Source organism: Metarhizium brunneum, chromosome 1 (genome assembly GCF_013426205.1).
Source record: "Metarhizium brunneum chromosome 1, complete sequence".
Classification (NCBI taxonomy): domain Eukaryota; kingdom Fungi; phylum Ascomycota; class Sordariomycetes; order Hypocreales; family Clavicipitaceae; genus Metarhizium; species Metarhizium brunneum.
In genome coordinates this window covers 4,190,193-4,209,238 of record NC_089422.1, presented here as the reverse complement: position 1 = coordinate 4,209,238, position 19,046 = coordinate 4,190,193, and the positions used below count along the sequence as shown (strand labels likewise).

At 53.4% G+C, this 19,046-nt stretch overlaps 5 protein-coding genes across 5 annotated transcripts; 1 reads left to right on the top strand and 4 right to left on the bottom strand.

The window, feature by feature from the left end:
* Window positions 1-66: 66 nt before the first annotated feature.
* Window positions 67-597, bottom strand: YIP3 (Prenylated Rab acceptor 1; the record flags this gene model as incomplete). The annotated part of the gene is made up of 1 exon (XM_014693769.1): window positions 67-597. The coding sequence occupies one exon, from the start codon at window positions 595-597 to the stop codon at window positions 67-69; it is 531 nt and encodes a 176-aa protein (XP_014549255.1).
* Window positions 598-3,127: 2,530 nt separating this feature from the next.
* On the bottom strand, window positions 3,128-5,266 carry ELMO1 (Engulfment and cell motility protein 1; the record flags this gene model as incomplete). Its single annotated transcript, XM_014693770.1, has 1 exon — window positions 3,128-5,266. The coding sequence occupies one exon, from the start codon at window positions 5,264-5,266 to the stop codon at window positions 3,128-3,130; it is 2,139 nt and encodes a 712-aa protein (XP_014549256.1).
* Window positions 5,267-6,033: 767 nt separating this feature from the next.
* U2AF (Splicing factor U2AF subunit) lies at window positions 6,034-6,882 on the top strand (the record flags this gene model as incomplete). The annotated part of the gene is made up of 3 exons (XM_014693771.2): window positions 6,034-6,099; window positions 6,198-6,432; window positions 6,557-6,882. The coding sequence occupies 3 exons, from the start codon at window positions 6,034-6,036 to the stop codon at window positions 6,880-6,882; spliced, it is 627 nt and encodes a 208-aa protein (XP_014549257.2).
* Window positions 6,883-7,444: 562 nt separating this feature from the next.
* OBPALPHA (Oxysterol-binding protein-like protein OBPalpha) lies at window positions 7,445-9,394 on the bottom strand (the record flags this gene model as incomplete). Its single annotated transcript, XM_066129732.1, has 6 exons — window positions 7,445-7,760; window positions 7,815-8,429; window positions 8,486-8,764; window positions 8,833-8,943; window positions 9,043-9,148; window positions 9,280-9,394. 6 exons carry the CDS (start codon window positions 9,392-9,394, stop codon window positions 7,445-7,447), a joined length of 1,542 nt encoding a protein of 513 aa, XP_065985573.1.
* Window positions 9,395-13,343: 3,949 nt separating this feature from the next.
* G6M90_00g012640 (uncharacterized protein) lies at window positions 13,344-16,815 on the bottom strand (the record flags this gene model as incomplete). The annotated part of the gene is made up of 2 exons (XM_014693773.1): window positions 13,344-13,417; window positions 13,482-16,815. The coding sequence occupies 2 exons, from the start codon at window positions 16,813-16,815 to the stop codon at window positions 13,344-13,346; spliced, it is 3,408 nt and encodes a 1,135-aa protein (XP_014549259.1).
* Between the last annotated feature and the right edge of the window lie 2,231 nt (window positions 16,816-19,046).

Sequence of the window (19,046 nt, the reverse complement as noted above, 5' to 3'; positions counted from 1 at the left end):
TCCTCCGCCCGCGCCTCGATGGTCTTCCCCATTGGGGCGCAAATTTGGGAGCTCGCGGCCGACCACCTAGACCGCCTCCCCTGAAAAAGCCTCATCGATGGGCTTGTCCAGAAGTGAAGCGTGACCAAGAATAGTCACGCCGGTAGCGCCGATCAGCCAAAGCAGGGTCGAGAATGGCGAGGCAATCAGACCCAAGGGGACGGCGACGATGAGAAGGCCCGTGTACAGCTGCGAGGAAGTGGCACGGAAAGTGCCAATTTCAAGATCGCGGCCGTCCAGGCGTCCAATGAACCACATACCGACTACCACGAGGATGATATCGAACAAGAGGAGCCAGTTGGTCAGAAGAGCGTAAAGGCTCAGCATGCAGAAGACGACAGCATAGTTGCTGGAGAAGTGGCTCAAGTTGTAATTGACGCGCGACTGCATCTCGGTAAAGTTGGCGGGCTTGGAGAGTCGCTTGAAGTCGAGAAACTCAGAGATGGGCCGCAAGTTGGCGAAGCGACCAGTCAAAGGGCCAGAGGTGAAGCCTGAGAAGCGGTCTCCCAAGTTCAGACGCGACGTCAGAGCGTCGAGGGGGATCTGAATACGAGCCATTGTGACGTGATGAATGGTGTGGCTGAAAGTCTGTATGAATAAAGCGGTTCAACGAGTTGCCAACGAGCCGAGAGTTGGAATAAAAATGAAGGTATTTCGCTGGTGCCTAGATGTCACTGTCAAAAGGCGACGTCAGCCGGAGCTCCACCCCTATCGTAAAGGATTCAGTTTGAGACGTAATGCCCAAGTCGCGACGAGTTGCCGCAAGAGTACTCGGTACACAGCTGCCCGTCTCAGAGGCCAGAAGAGGGTGTTTGGTATTTCAAAATCAAGAACAGAAACAGAAACAGGAACACGCGAAGAGTCTGATTCGTCGAAGGGGTGCAGAGATCCTCGAGACAAGGGAGATGGATGGATGAGATTTGCAACATACCAAGGGATTTTAGGGCGGCAAGGGAGCACCTGGTAACTTAGGTAGTCTAGCTGGAGAAACAAAGGCAGCTGTCGCAAAGCACGCAGAGAGATAGTATATGGTCGGCCGGTGAGAGTCGGAGTAAGATGAGGATAGTCCAAAACTTTTTTTTTTCGATCCCTGTGAAATAATGAAATAATGCTGGACGTTGGTCACTTGTACTTGTCAGGGGCAAGAATGCAAGAAGTTGGCTGCTAAAGTTCGCGGGCAAGGCGACAACGGGTCATTCGCCGCGTCCCTGGCACGAGCACGGCGCACGGCGTGCGGTGTACCGGAGACTTGTCCTATTTGCAGCGATTTGACTGGCTGGTGCTTCGTTACCTGCCCGGCAGGAGCCCACTGTGACAGCGTCCCCACGGTTTAGTCAGCAGCTGGCGACAGCTGCGCGAGTGGCTTGTGTACTTGGGCACCGAGGGTCTCCGTGCCTGAGAGCAAAGTCAGCGCAGGCCGAGTCGTGCAATGTCTGGTTGGCCAAAGCCAATTGCAGCAAGACAGGAACACAGGTCGTTGGCCAGTGACGACGGCTTCAAACCGTGACCTCTGGCGGAACGGGTTTCGACATACCTTGAGCTCAAACTGGCCCAGCCAGGCAGATGGCAGTGCACAGGCCGACCAGCAGCTGAAGTGCTCAAGGCTCCAGCGTCCTCAGCGAGGGATGGACGGAGTACTGGGTACCTGGCAACCTGGGCACGGGAACACCCACCTGGGAAGGTAATACTGCTGACTTCCTTCCGATCAATTGATGGCAAAGTCCTAAATCTCGTGCAAGACGCACAAGAAAGACCACATCCTTCCGTCCCCAGAGTATGCAGAAGAAAGAATGAAGGAAGAGAATTGAAACTCAACCTCCTAGCAGTCCGGAGAAGATGGCAATTGCCAGAGACCAAGCTTTTTTTTTCCTTCTGTTCGCGCTCTGCTCCGCACGCCGACACAGGCCAGTCAACAGCCAGACGCTTAATCCACCCAGCGTCCACTCTTCATGCACGCTGCAAGCTGCCACCCGCTCGAGCACGGCGACCGTCACCGCCTCCAATTGACATTGACCAAGTGCCCTTTGGCATAAACGCAAAGCAGCACTAGCAGCAGCCTTCATGGTCTACTGGTTTTACTTGGGCTCTCGTGTCCGGCCCAATGTCATGCAAGCTGCCCATTACAAAGGGCACGGTAAGCTACATCTTGGAACAATCCATGTGGACGCGAGATCAAAAGCAGGTCGTCGTCAAGTGCCTGCATGCCTGCCTGATGGAACGAACAAGTCCCTCCTCGCTTCTCCTATACGTACTAAGTACATACCTAGGCAGTTCTGTATTAACAAACAGAAATATCAACCCTTGCTTCCCTGTCTCTGGGACTCCGCCTTTCGGATACGGTAGGCAAGATCCGCCTTCACAAGCAGAAAACGTACCATGAGGGCAGAGAGGGAGAAAGGTTAATCTTAGCTGATACTAGACATGCCTACTAGCTACCCGGTAATTCACACATCCATCACAAAGCCCATACACGCCTTCTCATTACAAAGGCCAGGATCCTAGGCAGGGATCTAGTGACATCATCTGAGACCAGCTTTTACGCGGAGCAGCTCGATGCCCAAACAATGCCCTCAAGACTGCTGTCCAACCAAGAACACATCAATTGGTGCTCCGTACTCCGCAAGAGACTTGCCATTTGGGCTCGGCGACACAGGACATGATTATTGAGCCGAGGACAACGGTCCCCCCGGTAATACTACTACTAGCACGTACGGAGTAGTACATACATATGTACTATGTGGAGATGACCCCAGCTCTGCATGGATATCGCGGGACTCGACGATTCTCGATTTCGTCAACTTTTACCACCTCTGGCGTTGTATACATGGCTCATCACATGGTCGGGAAACTCGGGTATTGTGTTGCTATTGAAACAGAGTACTCGTACATGCTGCCCTAAACCACATATTAACATGTTGAAAATGACCGGAAAATACTCCCATGCATGGCAACCTGTCCTCCCGCTCAGAAACCAACGCAAAGGCGGGGGTATATGAGAAATGCACGACGGCGTGACCACCACCAAGCAATCAGTCAATACAGACCGTTAAAAAAAAGTAACACATCGAGTAGACCTGTGCCTTGTAGTCTACACCTCAAAAAAGTAGTCCTCGTCAAGTCCTGCTCGGCTGGGCACCACTCCAGCGCCTGGAGGTGGCCCCTCAAACGCCGAGTCCATGCGGACGTTGAGCAACCGAATCTTCAGGCCGTACTCGCTCACCAAGTTGATCAGCTTGCTCGTCTCCGCAGTGATTGGAGCCTGGTTGAGCAGCATGAGCAAACCGTCGAGCCATTCCGACGCTAGGCTGTGGCTGGTAGGCCACAATGTCAACATGGGGTATTCGTCAGCCTCGCCGTGCTCGTTGACTTCGCCGGCATACATGGTGATCTTGGTGGTGGTTTTGGAATGGCTGGCCAGATTTTGTACCGTGGAGCCACTCGCGTGGCTTCTCCTGTCGTCCGTTGCAGACACGTTGGAGCCCACGGAGCTGACGGTGCCCAAGTCCATCTTGTTGGTCAGCACGTCCAGGCCTGGATCCTGGGCCATTTGCTCCTCAAAGTCTGCGTAATGCAAGTACCGGCGGTTGTGTGATAGCTTGGCGAAACGCCACGGCGAGACGGCCTTGGCTTCTTCTGCATCTTCCCGGCCCTTGTTGTGAGATGCCGGCTTGCAGAACCACGAGCCCTGCAGAAGGCACCGCACCCGCTGCTCCTTGACGAATTGCAGAGCCTCCTGCTTGAGCGTCTCGCGCACTTGGTACAGGTGCTGGCCCCATGTGTCGTCGAAGGAAAGCTCCAGCAGCTCCATCTGCAGCTCTCGAAGCTGCGCAATATCGTACTCCAGAATATCGTCCTCCACCTCGAGGATATCCTTTGTCCGGGACGCTCGACCAACGACCTGTTCAATGAGGATACGGACGAGCTCTGCCACCTTTTCAAAGTCATCCGACTCGGCGCCAGTGGCCTTCCATATGCGCAGGAAACCCAATAAGCCGGCCGCGTGTAAACGAGACCACTGCAACAGCAATGGCCGGAATAATCTATCGTGGTCTTTCCCATCCAAACCCTGATATCCCTTGCTGTCCTCCATTTCGACCCCATCGACCTCGAAATGATGATACAAGATGATGGTTACAGCTAAGCTGGCCCTTGCAATCGGGCATCTTTCTTGAAGGGGCCTTGTAGCTTGTTCAAGCAACAGCTTTTGAAACCCGTCTTCGTGCTTCCGGACATAGTCTGTGAGGTCCATCATGCCCAGATACCCCGTAGTATCAAACTCATGCGCGGGACTCTCCGTCTCGAAGCCAAGCCGCCTCCACTTCTCGGGGTTGTGCTTTCGGCCATCCTTCTTGCCGCCTTCTGCAGCGTCGTCTTTGGAATGTCCATTGACGGCGCGTTCTGGCGCGCTGGCCAGATGGATTCCCTTCAATGCTCGTCTATGGTCTGGCCGGTCCAGGTCAACAACAACCTCCCGCCACTTCCGCAGCAGCACCTTTGTGAGCGATTGGAATTCCAATACCGGATGCGCCAGGTCTTGTATTGAGGAGCTCTGCATGAGCTGGTGCACGGCCTTGATGAGACCCAAATCCTGCAGGCACTTTACCAACTTTGCCCAGTCCTCGCCACCGCTCCCTGTGCTGCCGTTTGTGCTAGAGTATGTAGACCCGTTCGAGATGGAGTCGCGGATGAGGGCATTGATGAGCATGAGGGCATTGGCGCACAGCGCATGGTCAGCACTCTGTAGCTGCTGGATAACCAATTCGAAGAACTGCGGGTAGACAGCAACAGCTGGCTTGAGGGCGCGGAATCCAAACGAGCCCGGTGTCGACCCAACGGGGCTGGGACTCGCGGGCGGACTGGACTGAGAATGGCTGACGAGGGCAACGAGAATCGACATGGCTCCACGGAGGATATTAACCAGCGGATTAATGACAATGAGCTCGACGACGTGTTCCACAAAGGCGCTTGCGGACGGCCCCTCGAAGATGTCCCAACCCATGTCGACTTCCAGGAGGCGCGTGAGGCTCTGCAGCGAGTAAGCCAAGGTGTTGCCTCCAGATTCCATGATTAGGCCGCGCAGCACGACAAGACCACCAGACGATATGAAGACGTCGGCAAAAGAAGGGTCGTTGATGGAGGTCTGGAGTTTGAAGACTGCCATCTTGCGCGCGGCATCTTCGTCGCTGGACAACCGCGCCAGAAGCGCAGGAATGTCGGCTTGATCCATGGTGAGCAAATCCCACCACGACGAATGGCTTGTAAACGTCGGGTTCGTATATCGAGTACTAGTGGTATACGGGAGCAATAATGTCAACGGTAGGCTATGATTACTGTTTGGGGTGCAAGTTCTCGATTCTTAACCGGTATGATGTGATGGTGTCCGTCCTCGGTAGAGCATCCTTTGCGATGGTAGCTAGAGGCAGAACCGAGGACTCTCGCACGGCACCGTCGCAGGTGAAATCCAACCCACCCCCTTTGTGGCGGCGGTGGTGATGCTGCCAGGCTGGTGTTTTGTTTCGTTGGGGTTTACTTGGACAAGTTATATCAATTACCCGTGAGCGACTAAGTGAACGAGCCACTTATGCAAAAAAGTGACCTTTACCACGGCAATTAAGGGGAAGCAATCACATTGAGGCAAAAGAGGTCCCGCCGCACCGACCCCGACAGTTGGATTGACCCCAGTTGCCCAGCTGGAAATGATGTCCGGTGGGCGCGCCGCAAGTCAAGACAGTAGCCGCGTCAATTCGCCAGCCCAGGAGCGTCAGTAATGGCAGCTGCACCGCCACAGAACCATCCAGACAACATTACAAATCAGCCACGCACGTGACCCAGCCTGCGTGGCGCAAGGCTGCTCCCAATCCCCAAAGTCATTCGGTATCCTGTACCTCAAGAGCCATCTCCATCACCAAGCTTCACAAGTTCAACACCCAGCATCCCAAACACATTTCCCCCCCAAACCGTCGCCCAAACCATCGGGGGATCCTCACTTCAAAAATGGCCAACTTTCTAGCCTCAATCTTTGGCACCGAGCTTGACAAAGTCAACTGCTCCTTCTACTTTGTACGTCCCTCGACCACATTCATTCCCTTAACCATCACCAATCGCCAAAAAAAAAAAAAAAAAACGAAGCCCAAGATGTACTAACACTCCGTCCCCAGAAAATCGGCGCCTGCCGCCACGGCGACCGCTGCTCCCGCAAACACGTCAAGCCGTCGTACTCGCAGACGATCCTCATGCCAAACCTCTACCAGAACCCGGCGTACGACCCCAAGAACCGGATGAACCCGTCGCAGCTGCAGAACCACTTCGACGCCTTCTACGAAGACATTTGGTGCGAGCTCTGCAAGTACGGCGAGCTAGAGGAACTAGTCGTCTGTGACAACAACAACGACCGTACGTATATGAGCGGGCCCCCCTCCCTCTTCAATCCAAGGGCTCCCCCCATGGCGCGCTGATTGATTTCGCAAACATCTCACAACAGAATGGAAGAAGCAAGATATGCTAACAAAAAAGACAGACCTCATCGGCAACGTCTACGCGCGCTTCAAATACGAGGAATCCGCGCAAAAGGCCTGCGACGAGCTCAACTCCCGCTGGTACGCCGGCCGCCCCATCTACTGCGAGCTCAGCCCCGTCACCGACTTCCGCGAGGCCTGCTGCCGCCTCAACTCGGGCGAGGGCTGCGTCCGCGGCGGCTTCTGCAACTTTATTCACCGCAAGAACCCGAGCGAGGAGCTGGACCGCGACTTGACCCTTAGCACCAAGAAGTGGTTGAGACTGAGGGGTCGGGACGAGCGGAGTATGAGCAGGTCGCCTACGCCAGAGGCGTCCAAGAGACGATAAATCTTGGAACCACGATTTATTTATTTTTTATTATTCGATTTTTATTTTATTTTTTTTCGTTTGCCATTGGTTTCATGTGGCAACTTGAAGGGTTAAAGGGGATTGTTATGATGGCTTCACCAGGGCAAAAAAATGTACTACATATATTGGCGTTAAAAAAGGACGGGTATATATATTCCAGGGTTGTTTATCTGAATTGATATCACGCTGACGATTTCTTGTCATGTACCTCCACAAGATCAATCCAATCGGAAGTTTCCCGACAAGGCTAAATAGTATTTATTTCTCTTGTCGTGCCGGTGTTGAAGCCACTTCGTGTGTTCCCCTCGTTGTCGTGCACGCTGCGGCCCATGCCTTCATGCTTGTCAGGGCACTTTCGCAATCATGCATGACACCCTATTTTATCGTCATGTAGCCTGTTCTAAGACTCCTTCGCGTCCGCGATATGCTCGGAATGCGCCCCAGTCATTATTTTTATTCTGTAGACCAAAAGAAAAAAGCCAAGAACGCCCTAGCCCATGTATTCAATAGCCGTGGTAGTAATCAAGACGTATGAGCATCTCTAAGGCTTATCGCCGGCGGCTGGTAAATCCTTCTTCATGTCGTCGGCAAAATCGATTAATGCGCCCTCTGCCGGTTTTCCCGTCGAGTTTAGCAAATTCTCAATCTCAGTAGACTTATTGTTTGTTATTGGCTGTGTAGGCGGGTCATCACCACCAATGTCAATAAGGTCACCTGCCACGCCATTCTTTTCCGCTTGACCGTTCGCTTCCTTTCGAGGTGGAATGGCGAAGTCGCCATCCAGGGTTTGCCCATCAACTACGGGGTAGATAGACAAGAACTGTTTAGTTTGCTCTTCGGGGGACGTCGTTGGGTCTCTGCTCCATGTTAGCGCTGGGTTATAAGTGAGTGTTTTCCTTTGTTCTGCTTACACTGGAGTATGGATGATCCATTCGAGATCATCCCCAACACCATCGCCAGGCTTGACCCGTCGGAACAAACGCGGATGCCAATCAACGCCATCTTGTGCTCTAGCAGCGGCTTCCTCCCGTTGCCTGTCCTCGATCTTGGTCTTTTCATCAGTAGCCACTTCGTGATTCTTCTCTTTGACAGCCTTTGCAGTTGAAGCCCAAAGTTTCTGTGATTCTCGCTCCTCCTGCTCAGCCAAGGGTCGAACTTTTGGTGAGCTTGGCTTAGACGTCATGGCGTTGAAGAACATGTCCTTATGGCCGGTCTTTTTGCAGTGATTGTTAGCAGGTTTAGTGTATTTGGAGCTATCCCGCTGGTAGGGACTTGCCTGCACATCCTTGATGAACATCTCATCACTCCAGAGTCCTGACAGTTCATAAAGAACCTCGCCGGTGCTTTCCCGCTTGATAACTCCGCCAATTGCGTTGTATGTACCACTGACCCAGCCCTTCACCTTGAACTCAATGTCCGCGGTCAGGTCCAGTTCTGGACATCGTACAAAGCTATGATCACCGAGCTCATACTTCATCTTTCCAAACAGAATACCGCGAGCATACATGTTTGGCTGGGTCAAAATGCTAAAAGCTCTTTGTTAGTGGTCCGATCTCAACATGGCAGCCGCATCATGACTAACTATTGCTCTCCAATTGCTGTGTTCTTCCCTCTATTCAAGAAGCTCAGGTATGCGACACCCTCCATCATGCTAGCAGCAGAGTTGCCGAGGAATCTGCTCCTCGGTTTCAAGGTACCGTCGATTCGAATGTGATAGTCCGGGGCCATGTAGAAGTAGCTCGACTTTGGAGGATGGTGCGATGTTTGCTCGGAAATGTAGTATGCTCGCTTGTTGTTCCCGAGCTCCCAGTAGCAGGTAAAGATTTCGCCAAGAATAGGGTTGAGTGGCTTCTTGACACCTCTGATGGCCTGGTTAGCGATACGATGTCTCTTCAACGATAAGCGCCGCGGGGTCGCGGGGTAACTGACGGGGGTCGGATATGCCATCCACTGAGGTAAAACTTGACAACGGAAACAAAGCGCTCGACAGGATCGTCTATTTCGGGTATTTGAAGAAGCATTTCCGGGTGGCACATGAAACTGCGTATGTCGGTTAGCAAGAGTCGGGCAAACAAAATAGCGACGACATTGGTCGCAGCTCGTCAGAGCCACCACGGGGCAGTCCGGGCACACGCATACTTGGTTATTCTTTCCAGCATGCTTCGAGGCTCGAGGATAAAAGTAGGTAAGACGACCCGACTAAGATCGGCGCCAGGTCGCAACTGTGAGATGATGTGGGACAGAACTACGTTGTGCCTGGTTAGCTAAACAGTTTGGCGCGGGAAAGCCTGCCAAGTAGACGAGGCGCGAGGACTGGCAGCCGAGCTTGGCAGGGTTCCAAGTTGAGGATCGAGAGGATCGCGATGATCGCCTTACCATTGCCCTGATCAGGTTCCATGACCTGGGTGTCTTGATCGTTATCGCCGACCCTCGTGTCATCGGAGGAGGAATGGCCGCTACCTTCGGGTTGCGAGCGCCAGTTAGAAAACATGGCGGTCTGGCAGGTGAGAAGTAAAACCAAAGAACAAAGGGACAAGAAACACAAAGACGGATGACCAAGAAGTCTAAAGCAGGGTGGCACTGTGGAAACGTGTTGCGCGAGTAATGAGGGTCTTGTCTGTGGTGATGCCAAGGGCGCTGCTTGGTTTTGGGTCAGAGACTCGGGCGCACTGGAGGTGGCCAGCTTAAGAAGGAACGGCCAGGCGCCACTAGGCAAGTGCGAGTGAGACCTGAATGTTGGGTCCAGGAAAGCAAAGCTAGAGGTAAGACGGAGGCAGGGCGGGGGATCGACCAGCGAGCGAAACAAACAATGAAAGACGACTTGAAAAAAAAACAGACAGACAGAGAGCGCGAGAAAATTAATGGCTGAAGATTTTTTTTGATTTTTTTTTTAAAAAAAAACAGCACCCAGAAACCATGCGCAAGCCTAGCATGAGCGGCAGCACAGGCAACATTGAAGGCGGCAGGACGGAATGGGAGCAGAAGCTGGATTAGGACATGCAACGCTGGAAACAGACGACTCACTAGCAGCAGTTGAGGCGCGACGTCGGCCTGGCACCGAAACCAGGCCCCCCAAGCCACTCAGGACCATGACGACAGACGAAGGCAGACAAAGCTGAGACGAGAGGAAAAGGCCGGCGGCGGCGGCGGCAAGTCGTGGATTCGTGGAGCTCTGGCGGCGGATGTTGCCAGACGGACAAGCTCGAGCTTGCAGCTACTATTATGTTGTGGCTGCTCCCGTAGGTCCCGGATCAATCAGCCAGATCAAAGATGGTCGGCGTTCCAGATTCCGTTGGCCGCAGGGGAATGCGCCTTTCTGCGTGTCTCGCCGATGTATTTTGTGTCGTCCAGAGCACCTGGATCCCCAAACAACCGGAATGATCAACGTGCTCAAAGAGGTGCCGTTTGCTCCCCCAAAGTCTCTGTCCGAGGCAACTCTCAAAGCCGGCTTGTGTTCGATGCAGGGCAACTCGGGAGGCACCACGAGGGCCAGTCCACCACGCCAACTAACTAGTATTGTGGGTGGCAAATAAGCAGGGTCAAGTCCAAAATGTCGAAACGTCACCGCCCGATCCGCGAGATACGCCTCGTGTTCTTGGTCGCCCCCGAGATCCGTGCAACTCGCTACACGTGTATTCCTCTTGGATGGTCTGAAGAAGACCAAGATGTCAACGAGTCCAACAATGTCCTTCTCAATTGTGGCTTGGGCGTGGGCCAAGAGGCACGCTTGTCTGTTCTCTGTACTTGAATTGAGTATGGGCGTATCCCGAGCTTCCCCAGTTATGAATCTCGCCGTGGCCACGTGTGAAGGCCGTTTGGCTAAGGCCTGGCTGAACAAGGCAAAGTATGTATGTAGTATACACAAGGAACAGGGAGCCGTGGGACAGAATGCTAGGATAGCACGAGTTGCGTCACTACCTGCTTCTAAGTAAGTAGACACGGAGCAAGTAGGCCGGTCTGGTTCATGTGTAAATGGCGGGCTTGCGGATGGGCACTAGGAGGTGGTAAGCGTAAACAAGGACGATGGTGTCTAGAGTCAACCCATTAACGCGATATACAAGGCGTGCGAGGGTAATAAAGGGGAGGAGAGGGAGGAGAAGAATGGACACCAGGCACGAGGCCGGAAAAGAAAAAAGGTCAACCCGGTGCCGGCAGCTGAAGTGGTGGACTCAACTGGTCAATGGATCGGTCCGGCCTGGTGGACTCGATAGACACAAGCTCAGCGGGCAGCTACTGCATTTGCGGGTTTAGCGTTTGCCAACCCTTGCGGATCAATTGATGTTTCAATGTTTCAATGTTAGAACCACATGCACCCACACGGCGTCTAGTTGAGTCAAGTTGTTACTCCACGCGCGCAGCAACTTGACCTTGACCACCTTGGGCCCTCCCCTCATCGACGAAGCCATGCTCTCCGTATCATACATACAAGTACACAGCTCAGCCAGCCATGTCACACTTGCAATACCTACCGAGGTAACTACCACCGAAATGGCTCCCGACCTCACGACTTCCATGACTGACTGGTCTGTGATTCTCGCGCAGCTTCACAGATGAATGGCCAGGCAGGCCCAATTCCGCCGCCGCATGACATTACACTACACTCTACGGAGTACTGGTCTCCAAAGTTCCATGCAACACGGGAATACAAGCACCATGGATCACATTGGGACGCTGGGGACATTTCAACGCACACGCCCGCCACCTCGTCGCTAGTCCGTCGTCACCTCCTCTGCCAGTCTCCAAAAACACGGCAAATGCGAAGCTACCCCAAGTTCAGTGGCGGCCCCAAGCGCATCGTGATGCCGTGCTGAGCCGGGGGTTCGGGAATGCCAGACAAACGCTTGCACATGTCTAGTCCTCCGGGTTGGCCAAGACAAACTGAGGGGTTGACTCTATCATCAGCCAAAGCTAACTCGAAAGGATCTCGTAGACCAACGACACTGTCGTCGTTAGTTTTCTCTCTTGTTCGCCCGTGCTCCTCCGTACCCCAGTCTCAACACCGAGCCTTCTTCACCCGCCATAACGTCAGCTCGTTAGTGGGGGCGGGGTTTGTTTGCCCATGCATAGGCCTGATTTGACTGATCAAACGACATCGACGTCAACATTTCAACTCGACATGGCCAGAACTGGTCTGGGGAATAAGCTACGGACTACGGAGTACTTGGGCTGGTGTAACGTCTCACGACCCGACATTGAATGCCCGCCCGCCAGTGCACGACATTTTGCAGTCAGATTGACTCCAAGGGCTCCCGCTTCTTTCCATGTCCCATGTTGCGTCCCGATGGATCTGGCCCATCATCGGAATACGGCAGATTGCCATAGGCCTGATGACGGCTGCCCATTGTTCCCTGTCATGTAGATGCTTCCATGTCTCCCTCATGCAGCCAAAATCTCTAGTGCATTGTCCAATGTCCACGGTTCAGTGAACACTTGATTGCCTTCTACTTAGAACCTGACACGACTACCACCACCAAGCCCCTCTTCCAACCCTTCTTCAGAGACCCTCGCAGCCTGCCCTCCATTTCCGTTCAGACCTCGTTCTGCAAATCAGCCAACCAAATAGCCTCGAGTGCTTCTTCCGCGAATAGAAACACTGCTACCCTTGCCTCTATTGCACCCCGAAAACCCCCGTGCTTTTGTTGAGATGCAGCCCAGTTCCGCTGACCGACCCAGGGCCTAATCTTCATCCTACCTACCACATTGATATTGTCTGGGCCGGCCTTGGCTCTTGCTCCAAGATCGATGCTCCGGAATGAGCCAATTTCCCGCTTGTGTGAATGCCGTACTGCGACAGCATAAGCCACTACTCGTTTTCCAGAGGCCGACTTGGTCATCACCTCTATAACCTCTACAGTCTGGCTGAGGGAACGGAATGGCCCTTGACACGGATATTTTTGTGTCGCATGTCCATCAACAGTCCCTGCCACTACTACTTTCCTGAGGTTGCGTGCAACCATTATGCACCTCCGGATTAAACCTATAATAAACGCCCATGTCCCAAAACCCCGGCACAGCACAAGTCAAAATCTTACTTGTGGTAGTATTTTTCAACAGACCCCTTGCCCCATTGGTTACAATCGTTGTACAGAAAAAAAAAATTGTGTATTGGAATAATGTAACGGCTGTCGTTGTTCAAATGCTCCGCTTCAACGCCTCGCTGGCCCGACTGTCTCGAACATGATGAGCAGTCAAGTGGGCCTATGCTGATTTGTTCTCAAATCTAGTTATTCGTCCATCCTTTGGGAAATCAACACTAGGTATTCGTGCAAACTCTCACCCTCTCGTCTAAGTAGCTGCTGCCTGCGCTACAAGGGTGCCTCTTCGCAGATCATGTTAATTTATGCGTCTCTCTTGGCGATACTCGTCATTTGTTAAATAGTGATTCTTCACTTTGGTTTGCTTAGCTTGCTCAGTATGTAGCTGAAGGAGGTGTCATTCCTTCACCTCAATCGAGATGAGATTCTCGATGACCCTTTGGGGGTAGCAGGCAGGCATTTGCAAAGTAGGTCTCGATCTGCATGCTAGTGTCAGTGCCATGCCTATGCCATGATGCGCAAATCTCCAATATCCGTGCTTACCTGCTTCGTTCTCGAACATGATAGAAATGTCATCATGTTCACCAGGGAGATCTGGTAGATCGAGACAAACAAAGGCCATGTCATCATAGTCCGAATCCTTGTCTGCGGATAGCTGTGGTAAAGGGAACTTGGCGTCGACAAACCTGAGCCCGGCTTTGCTTCCTCGTTGAAAGGTTTCGTAAACATCCGTGCCCTTGAGCACAAAGTTCATACAGTGGCCGTGCTGGAAGTCCTCGAAGAACGCCAGCAACTGAAGTTGTCTATCTTCTAATTTCACCACTTGGATTCTTGAAAGGCCCGCTTCCCACTTTTTGTGAATGGGAACGACCATACGTCTTCTCGAGATGGCAAAAGTCGCTGCAATGGCGTCAAATATGACTTCAAATCCAGTCATGGAGGTTTGGAATTCGTGAAGATCCTTCAAATTATTGAACTCGTATGAGCGAATAGTTTGGTTTGCTTTAAGGAGTTGCAGAGCATCTGCCAGGTTTGTAGGAAGTTCCTTTGACACTTGCGCCTCTGAGACCGACATGGTGATATCCTGCTGCGGCTGGCGGAGAACACGTAATAGACATGTATTTGATACCTCGAGCCGCATTCGCAGCTCGCCGGGGGCGACGTTAACTCTGTCCGCAACCGTGCCGTTCTGGTACTCCAGGATAACTTTGAGTCTGTCTGCCAGAACTGTGGGCGGCAGGTCCCCGTTAGAGCTGAACTCGTCGTTGACCACTCTGGCGGCTTTCCAAGGCATGCGACTAAAAGACATGATACCAGTCGGCTCACGTAGGCTTTGCGATATCATAAAGCTCTTGAGAGGCGCATCAGACATAATTCTCTCGTCATGATTCAGCGCCGTCCCTGTCAAAAGGGAGTGGAACTTGACTCTTTCCTTCTCATCGCCAAACACAAACACCATTCGTCCCTTTTGTCTCCCATTAACAAACCTGACCGACAATGCCGGGGCGTCTCCTTCGGCTCTGAAGAAGCCGAATTGGACAGGTAGCGGCGGGGGAAAGTTATGCTGAACACCGCTGGTGGCTCTGGTACGAGGTCCCGTCACTACTGCAATTCGAAATCCACAATGCCAACTCCGTGGACCTGCCGGGCCATTCTCCTTGTATATCTTCTCGAACAAAGCTACGTCGCACTGCGGTACGGCTTCTCTGGGGAAAACGCGTGACTGAGGGTCTGCATCGAGGTACTGGAAAGAGCGCAGGTTGTTTCGGAATACGACAAGCTCATCGCTTCGAGGGCGCAAAGTCGATTGCACTTTTGATCCAAAATCGTACATGTTCCAGAGGGTCCTGTAGTCACTCTGGTTTAATTGCACAACCAACAAGAAGCCTCGAGGCATTCGAACTTCTACAGCGCAAGTATTATTCCGCCATCGAAGGTCTTCCCAGACTGGTCCAACATTCTTATTTTCCTGGATGGCCAACTGCACACATCCGTTTTGACTAGCAATGATAAACACGAGCCCTGCACTCTTTTGAGGTCGGACCATGGAAAGAATGCATGGCAAATAGATTCTTTGAGATTCTCGTCCTTGTTCCATCAGAAATGCATCTGCCATAACGCGACCATAGCTGAAGTGCTCGACGGTGTCACCCAGAGGGAAAGCCTCAAGAAGTTGCAATGTAGACACTGGGTGTTGCGTGGCAGTCAAGCCAGATGACCAGTTTCCGGATAAAAGGGCATTCAAATCTTGGCTGAGGGAAGGGTACTCGAGCCATATCGATTTGTCAATGGTCTGAGGCAGAAACGGCTCCTCTGGGGGGAGGAAGCCATTTCGCTTCATAGACTGTGACAGCTTTCTCAGTGCTGAGACCAGGCTTTGTGATACTCCAGTGATCTCTGCGTCTGGGGCAAGCCGGTGTCCATCCATAATTTCCGGTATCGCCTCCCGGCAAAGCCAATAGCCCTTGGCCAGGTTTGAGTAGGCTTGTTGCCTGTCCAGCTCATTCTGCATCTGGGACTGGGGAGAATTTGGGCGTTCTCGGACGGCTGATTCCAAACCCATCCTGCCTTTCAAGAACCACCATATGGCTGCGCGTGCGCAATCTTTCGGAGCACAAGTCAAAAGCGGCTGTATCGTTTCGGCATGTAGCCTAAAGAGCTCAAACAAGTGTTTTGTGCCCGTGACAAAGGCGTTCAGGGCATCATCTTCTCCAGCCGAGACAACAGCATCCTGTAGCCTAATTGACGCTGATCTCGCAGCCATTGGTGGCGGGTGGCCAAGAGGCGGGCCAGGCGAAGACCCTCCAGGCAGAGCGCCGTTTTGTGATGCAGCACTAGGTTGTCGGACTGGGAGGCTTGTTTGGGACGGGTTGGACAGTTGGTATGTGCTAGAAGTATTCGACGCTATGGAGGCGGCAGGACTGTAATCCAAAGCAGGCTTCTTCTTCATCTGCGCTGAGGGTGATGATGGATACCGGCGGGATGAGTCGGGAGAGTCGTCCACATTCGATACCGCAGGTCGAGGGCCGTCCTCCCAATCGTTCTGAGACGTCGAACTCGCCGTTCTAGCAGCAAGTGCAAACGCCTTGCCCTCTGCCTCACGCATTTGAGCTTGGTGTATTTCGATGAAAGATCTCCGCTGATCGTCGCGCCTTGCGGATGTTTCAAGAAATCTGGCCGATGCAGTTCCTCCAGGCACCAAGGTGTTGCCGGTCCCCTGGTCGTTGGCACCCGGTGGCACGAGTGACGTATTTCGGTCCTCCTTTTCTGGTCCGTAAATAGACGAATAGCCCGTCTGAGTCCTTTGAAGCGGTTTGGGCTGGAAATCGTCGCTCCCTGCTCCCGGAAACCCCACCGGTCCTCCTGCCGGCCCTCGGAGACCTCCTGCTGGTGGTGCCGCTGGGCCGAGCCTTGGAGATCGATGGACTGGTGGCGGCGGCGGCCTCGCCCTCTTGTTCCTTGCAATCTCAGCGGTAGGTATATCGGACTCATCGCCGCCCTCGCCGATTATCTCTGGGTATGAATCGGCAAAACGTACGGTCATGCCCTTCTTATTTGGTCGGGGGCTTATCCTCGGCGATTTCGACTCCATCTTTCCCGGGGCCATGGGGCGGTTCTGTTGAGCCTGTTGATTGACGGCCAAGGCCTGTGGATATCGTGATATGGTGGTGTCGAGCTTCGCAAGCTTGGGTAACGAGGGCGGCGGTGGTGGGGGCGGATGGGTGACTTCGAGATTATCAGCAGAGCTGTGTAGGAAGGCGTCCAACGCGGCAGGAGAATTGTCTTGTGATTTCTTGTCCTTGCCAAAGAGCTTGCCCATGAAGCGTCCCCTGCGGGACGACCGCCCCTCATCGACAGATGGTGGCTCGCTCTCCATGGTGTGGACGCTGGAGTTGGGGAGTGTCTCATTGACATGGAGAGTTGGGGAGCGTCGCTATGCTTGGAGGACCGTTCGTCCACCAGGTCCCGACGACACCAACGAGAAAACGAAGGGGCTTATAAGCCCTCTGCGCCTTTGCAACTGTAGTTTGCGAGATGTGAATGGGAGACACGGACAAAGAGGGAAGAGAGAGAGTGTGTGTGTGTGTGCGTGTGTGTGTGTGTGTGTGTGTCTGGTGTGTTAACTCAATGGAGCACAAGGCATGCCAATGCTGGGGCTAGCGATAGGTGGTCTTTGTATGTACTAGTAGCACCAGCATGTGGGGGAGTGGTCGAGCACCAGACCGTTGACCTGAGTGTCTGGCCCGGTGTGTTCAATGTCAAAGTCAGGTCAACTGGTTGGACGTGCCCAGTGACAACAGAGGCCTGCGGGGAGCTTGGTGCTGATGCCTGACGCTGGAATAGACTCGACTGGACGGTGCCCCCTACCGCACAGTGCCGTGCCCTCCACACGAAGGCTGGCGAAAGCCGCGGTGCCGCAGCGAAGCCAGGGGTCCGGCACCTTGGTGAGCAAGGGTCTCGATTTCTGGGCGGCACCCCCAAAATAGACGTTAGTGGACACGTGGATGGCGGTGGAAATGGCTGCGCGTGTGGAAGTCGTTTGAAAGACGCATGCGGCCTGGACGGGCAGAAGGCTTGACAAGAGGTTGGAAAGAAAACTAAAAGCAGAAGCGAACAGATGACAGCGGGTTGTCGGGAGCAAAATATCGTCAGCAGCGGCCAGGATACCAAGAAAGACAGGACGCAAGGGGTTCAGGGAATGGGAGAAATGGGAAATGGGAAATGAGCCGATCGTCACGGCGAGCAAGTTGCCTGAGGCTTGACGATGGTGAAGTGTGCGCATGTGCTCGGATGTGATGAAGGACGTGGTGCGGGCCCGTCTCATACACCAGTTGACGCTTTCGAGGCGTTCCACGACATTGTAAATGGCCAAGCAACCGGAACCAAACGCACGTACGCGGTACGGAGTACCTCGCCAACAATCTGTGTGCAGGCCTGCAGTCAGGTACTCCAGTACTCCAGTACTCCGTACATCATTGACGGCTCCAGCGCCACGGCTGAAGTGAACACACTGAGGCCGCCCCTGAGACACCAGGCTCCACTGCGGACATGCGGGCCCTGGGGTGGCGCCAAAGCCTAACGTCATAAACTTCTGTCAAGTTTACATGACAATACGGACTGGACACTGGAGCACTACGGAGTACGTACGTATTAAAGTGCTGGTCTAGTATGTGTACGGAGTAGTCTGTTGTAGCCTCGTCGTACAATGCCATTGAACAGGCCGGAATGATGAACGAAATACACCACACTTATTTCAAGACGACGGCCAGGGAAAAGGTGGCCAGGGCTCCATGTCACAGGCCAGCGTTGACTCAAGGGAAGTGTCAAGTACTGTCGACTTGGTGTAACTTCCAAATTGTCTGCTCAAACGGCAGTAATTTATGTTTGCTACCAATAGGAAATAGGAAATAGGACCGTACTCTGTGCCATTGGCCTCACAGCCTTCGGCAGAGATGGCGGATTTCCATCAAGCGAGCGGATCAATAATTGAGCTTTGATGCCAGCCGCTTCAAGCTGCCGAGCACATGGCCTGGCGAGAGCACTAAGCCCCCTTAAGCGATGCCGTCGACGCATGTTCCGATCTCAAGCGCTATTTTAAGCCGCGGCCCGCTGCTTCAGACTCCAGATGTCCAATGTTGACGGCACACCAGCACCAACATTGCATGCACCGGCGCTTGAGACTCAGATGATGGCATGCTGGGCCCCATTGCTCTGTCATGGCAAGGCTGGCGACCCTGGACCTGGTGTCTCGACATCAAGACGCCTTGCCGAGCCTCGTACTCATCCCTTGAGCTTGGCGCGCCTTCCGCCGTGGGAGAAGGGCCAGCAATTTTCGCGCCCAGCCGCCTACTAGTACTCCGTACTCCGTTAATACTACCTAGGTAGGTATGTATGTACTCGGCTCGATGCTGGTCATGTTAAGGCTGCAGGGTGGCCGCTTCAATGCTCGCTCCACAGCAACCTCCATGTCGCGCAATGCTGCTGCCAGCCCTGGTCATCGCCTTATTTAGGGCTGCAATATAATAATACAGCTCTTAATGGCTCTGATCCAATAAGCGCGCTACTCCGTACGGGCGCCTGGTTCTCAATACGAGGACCTGTCATTCC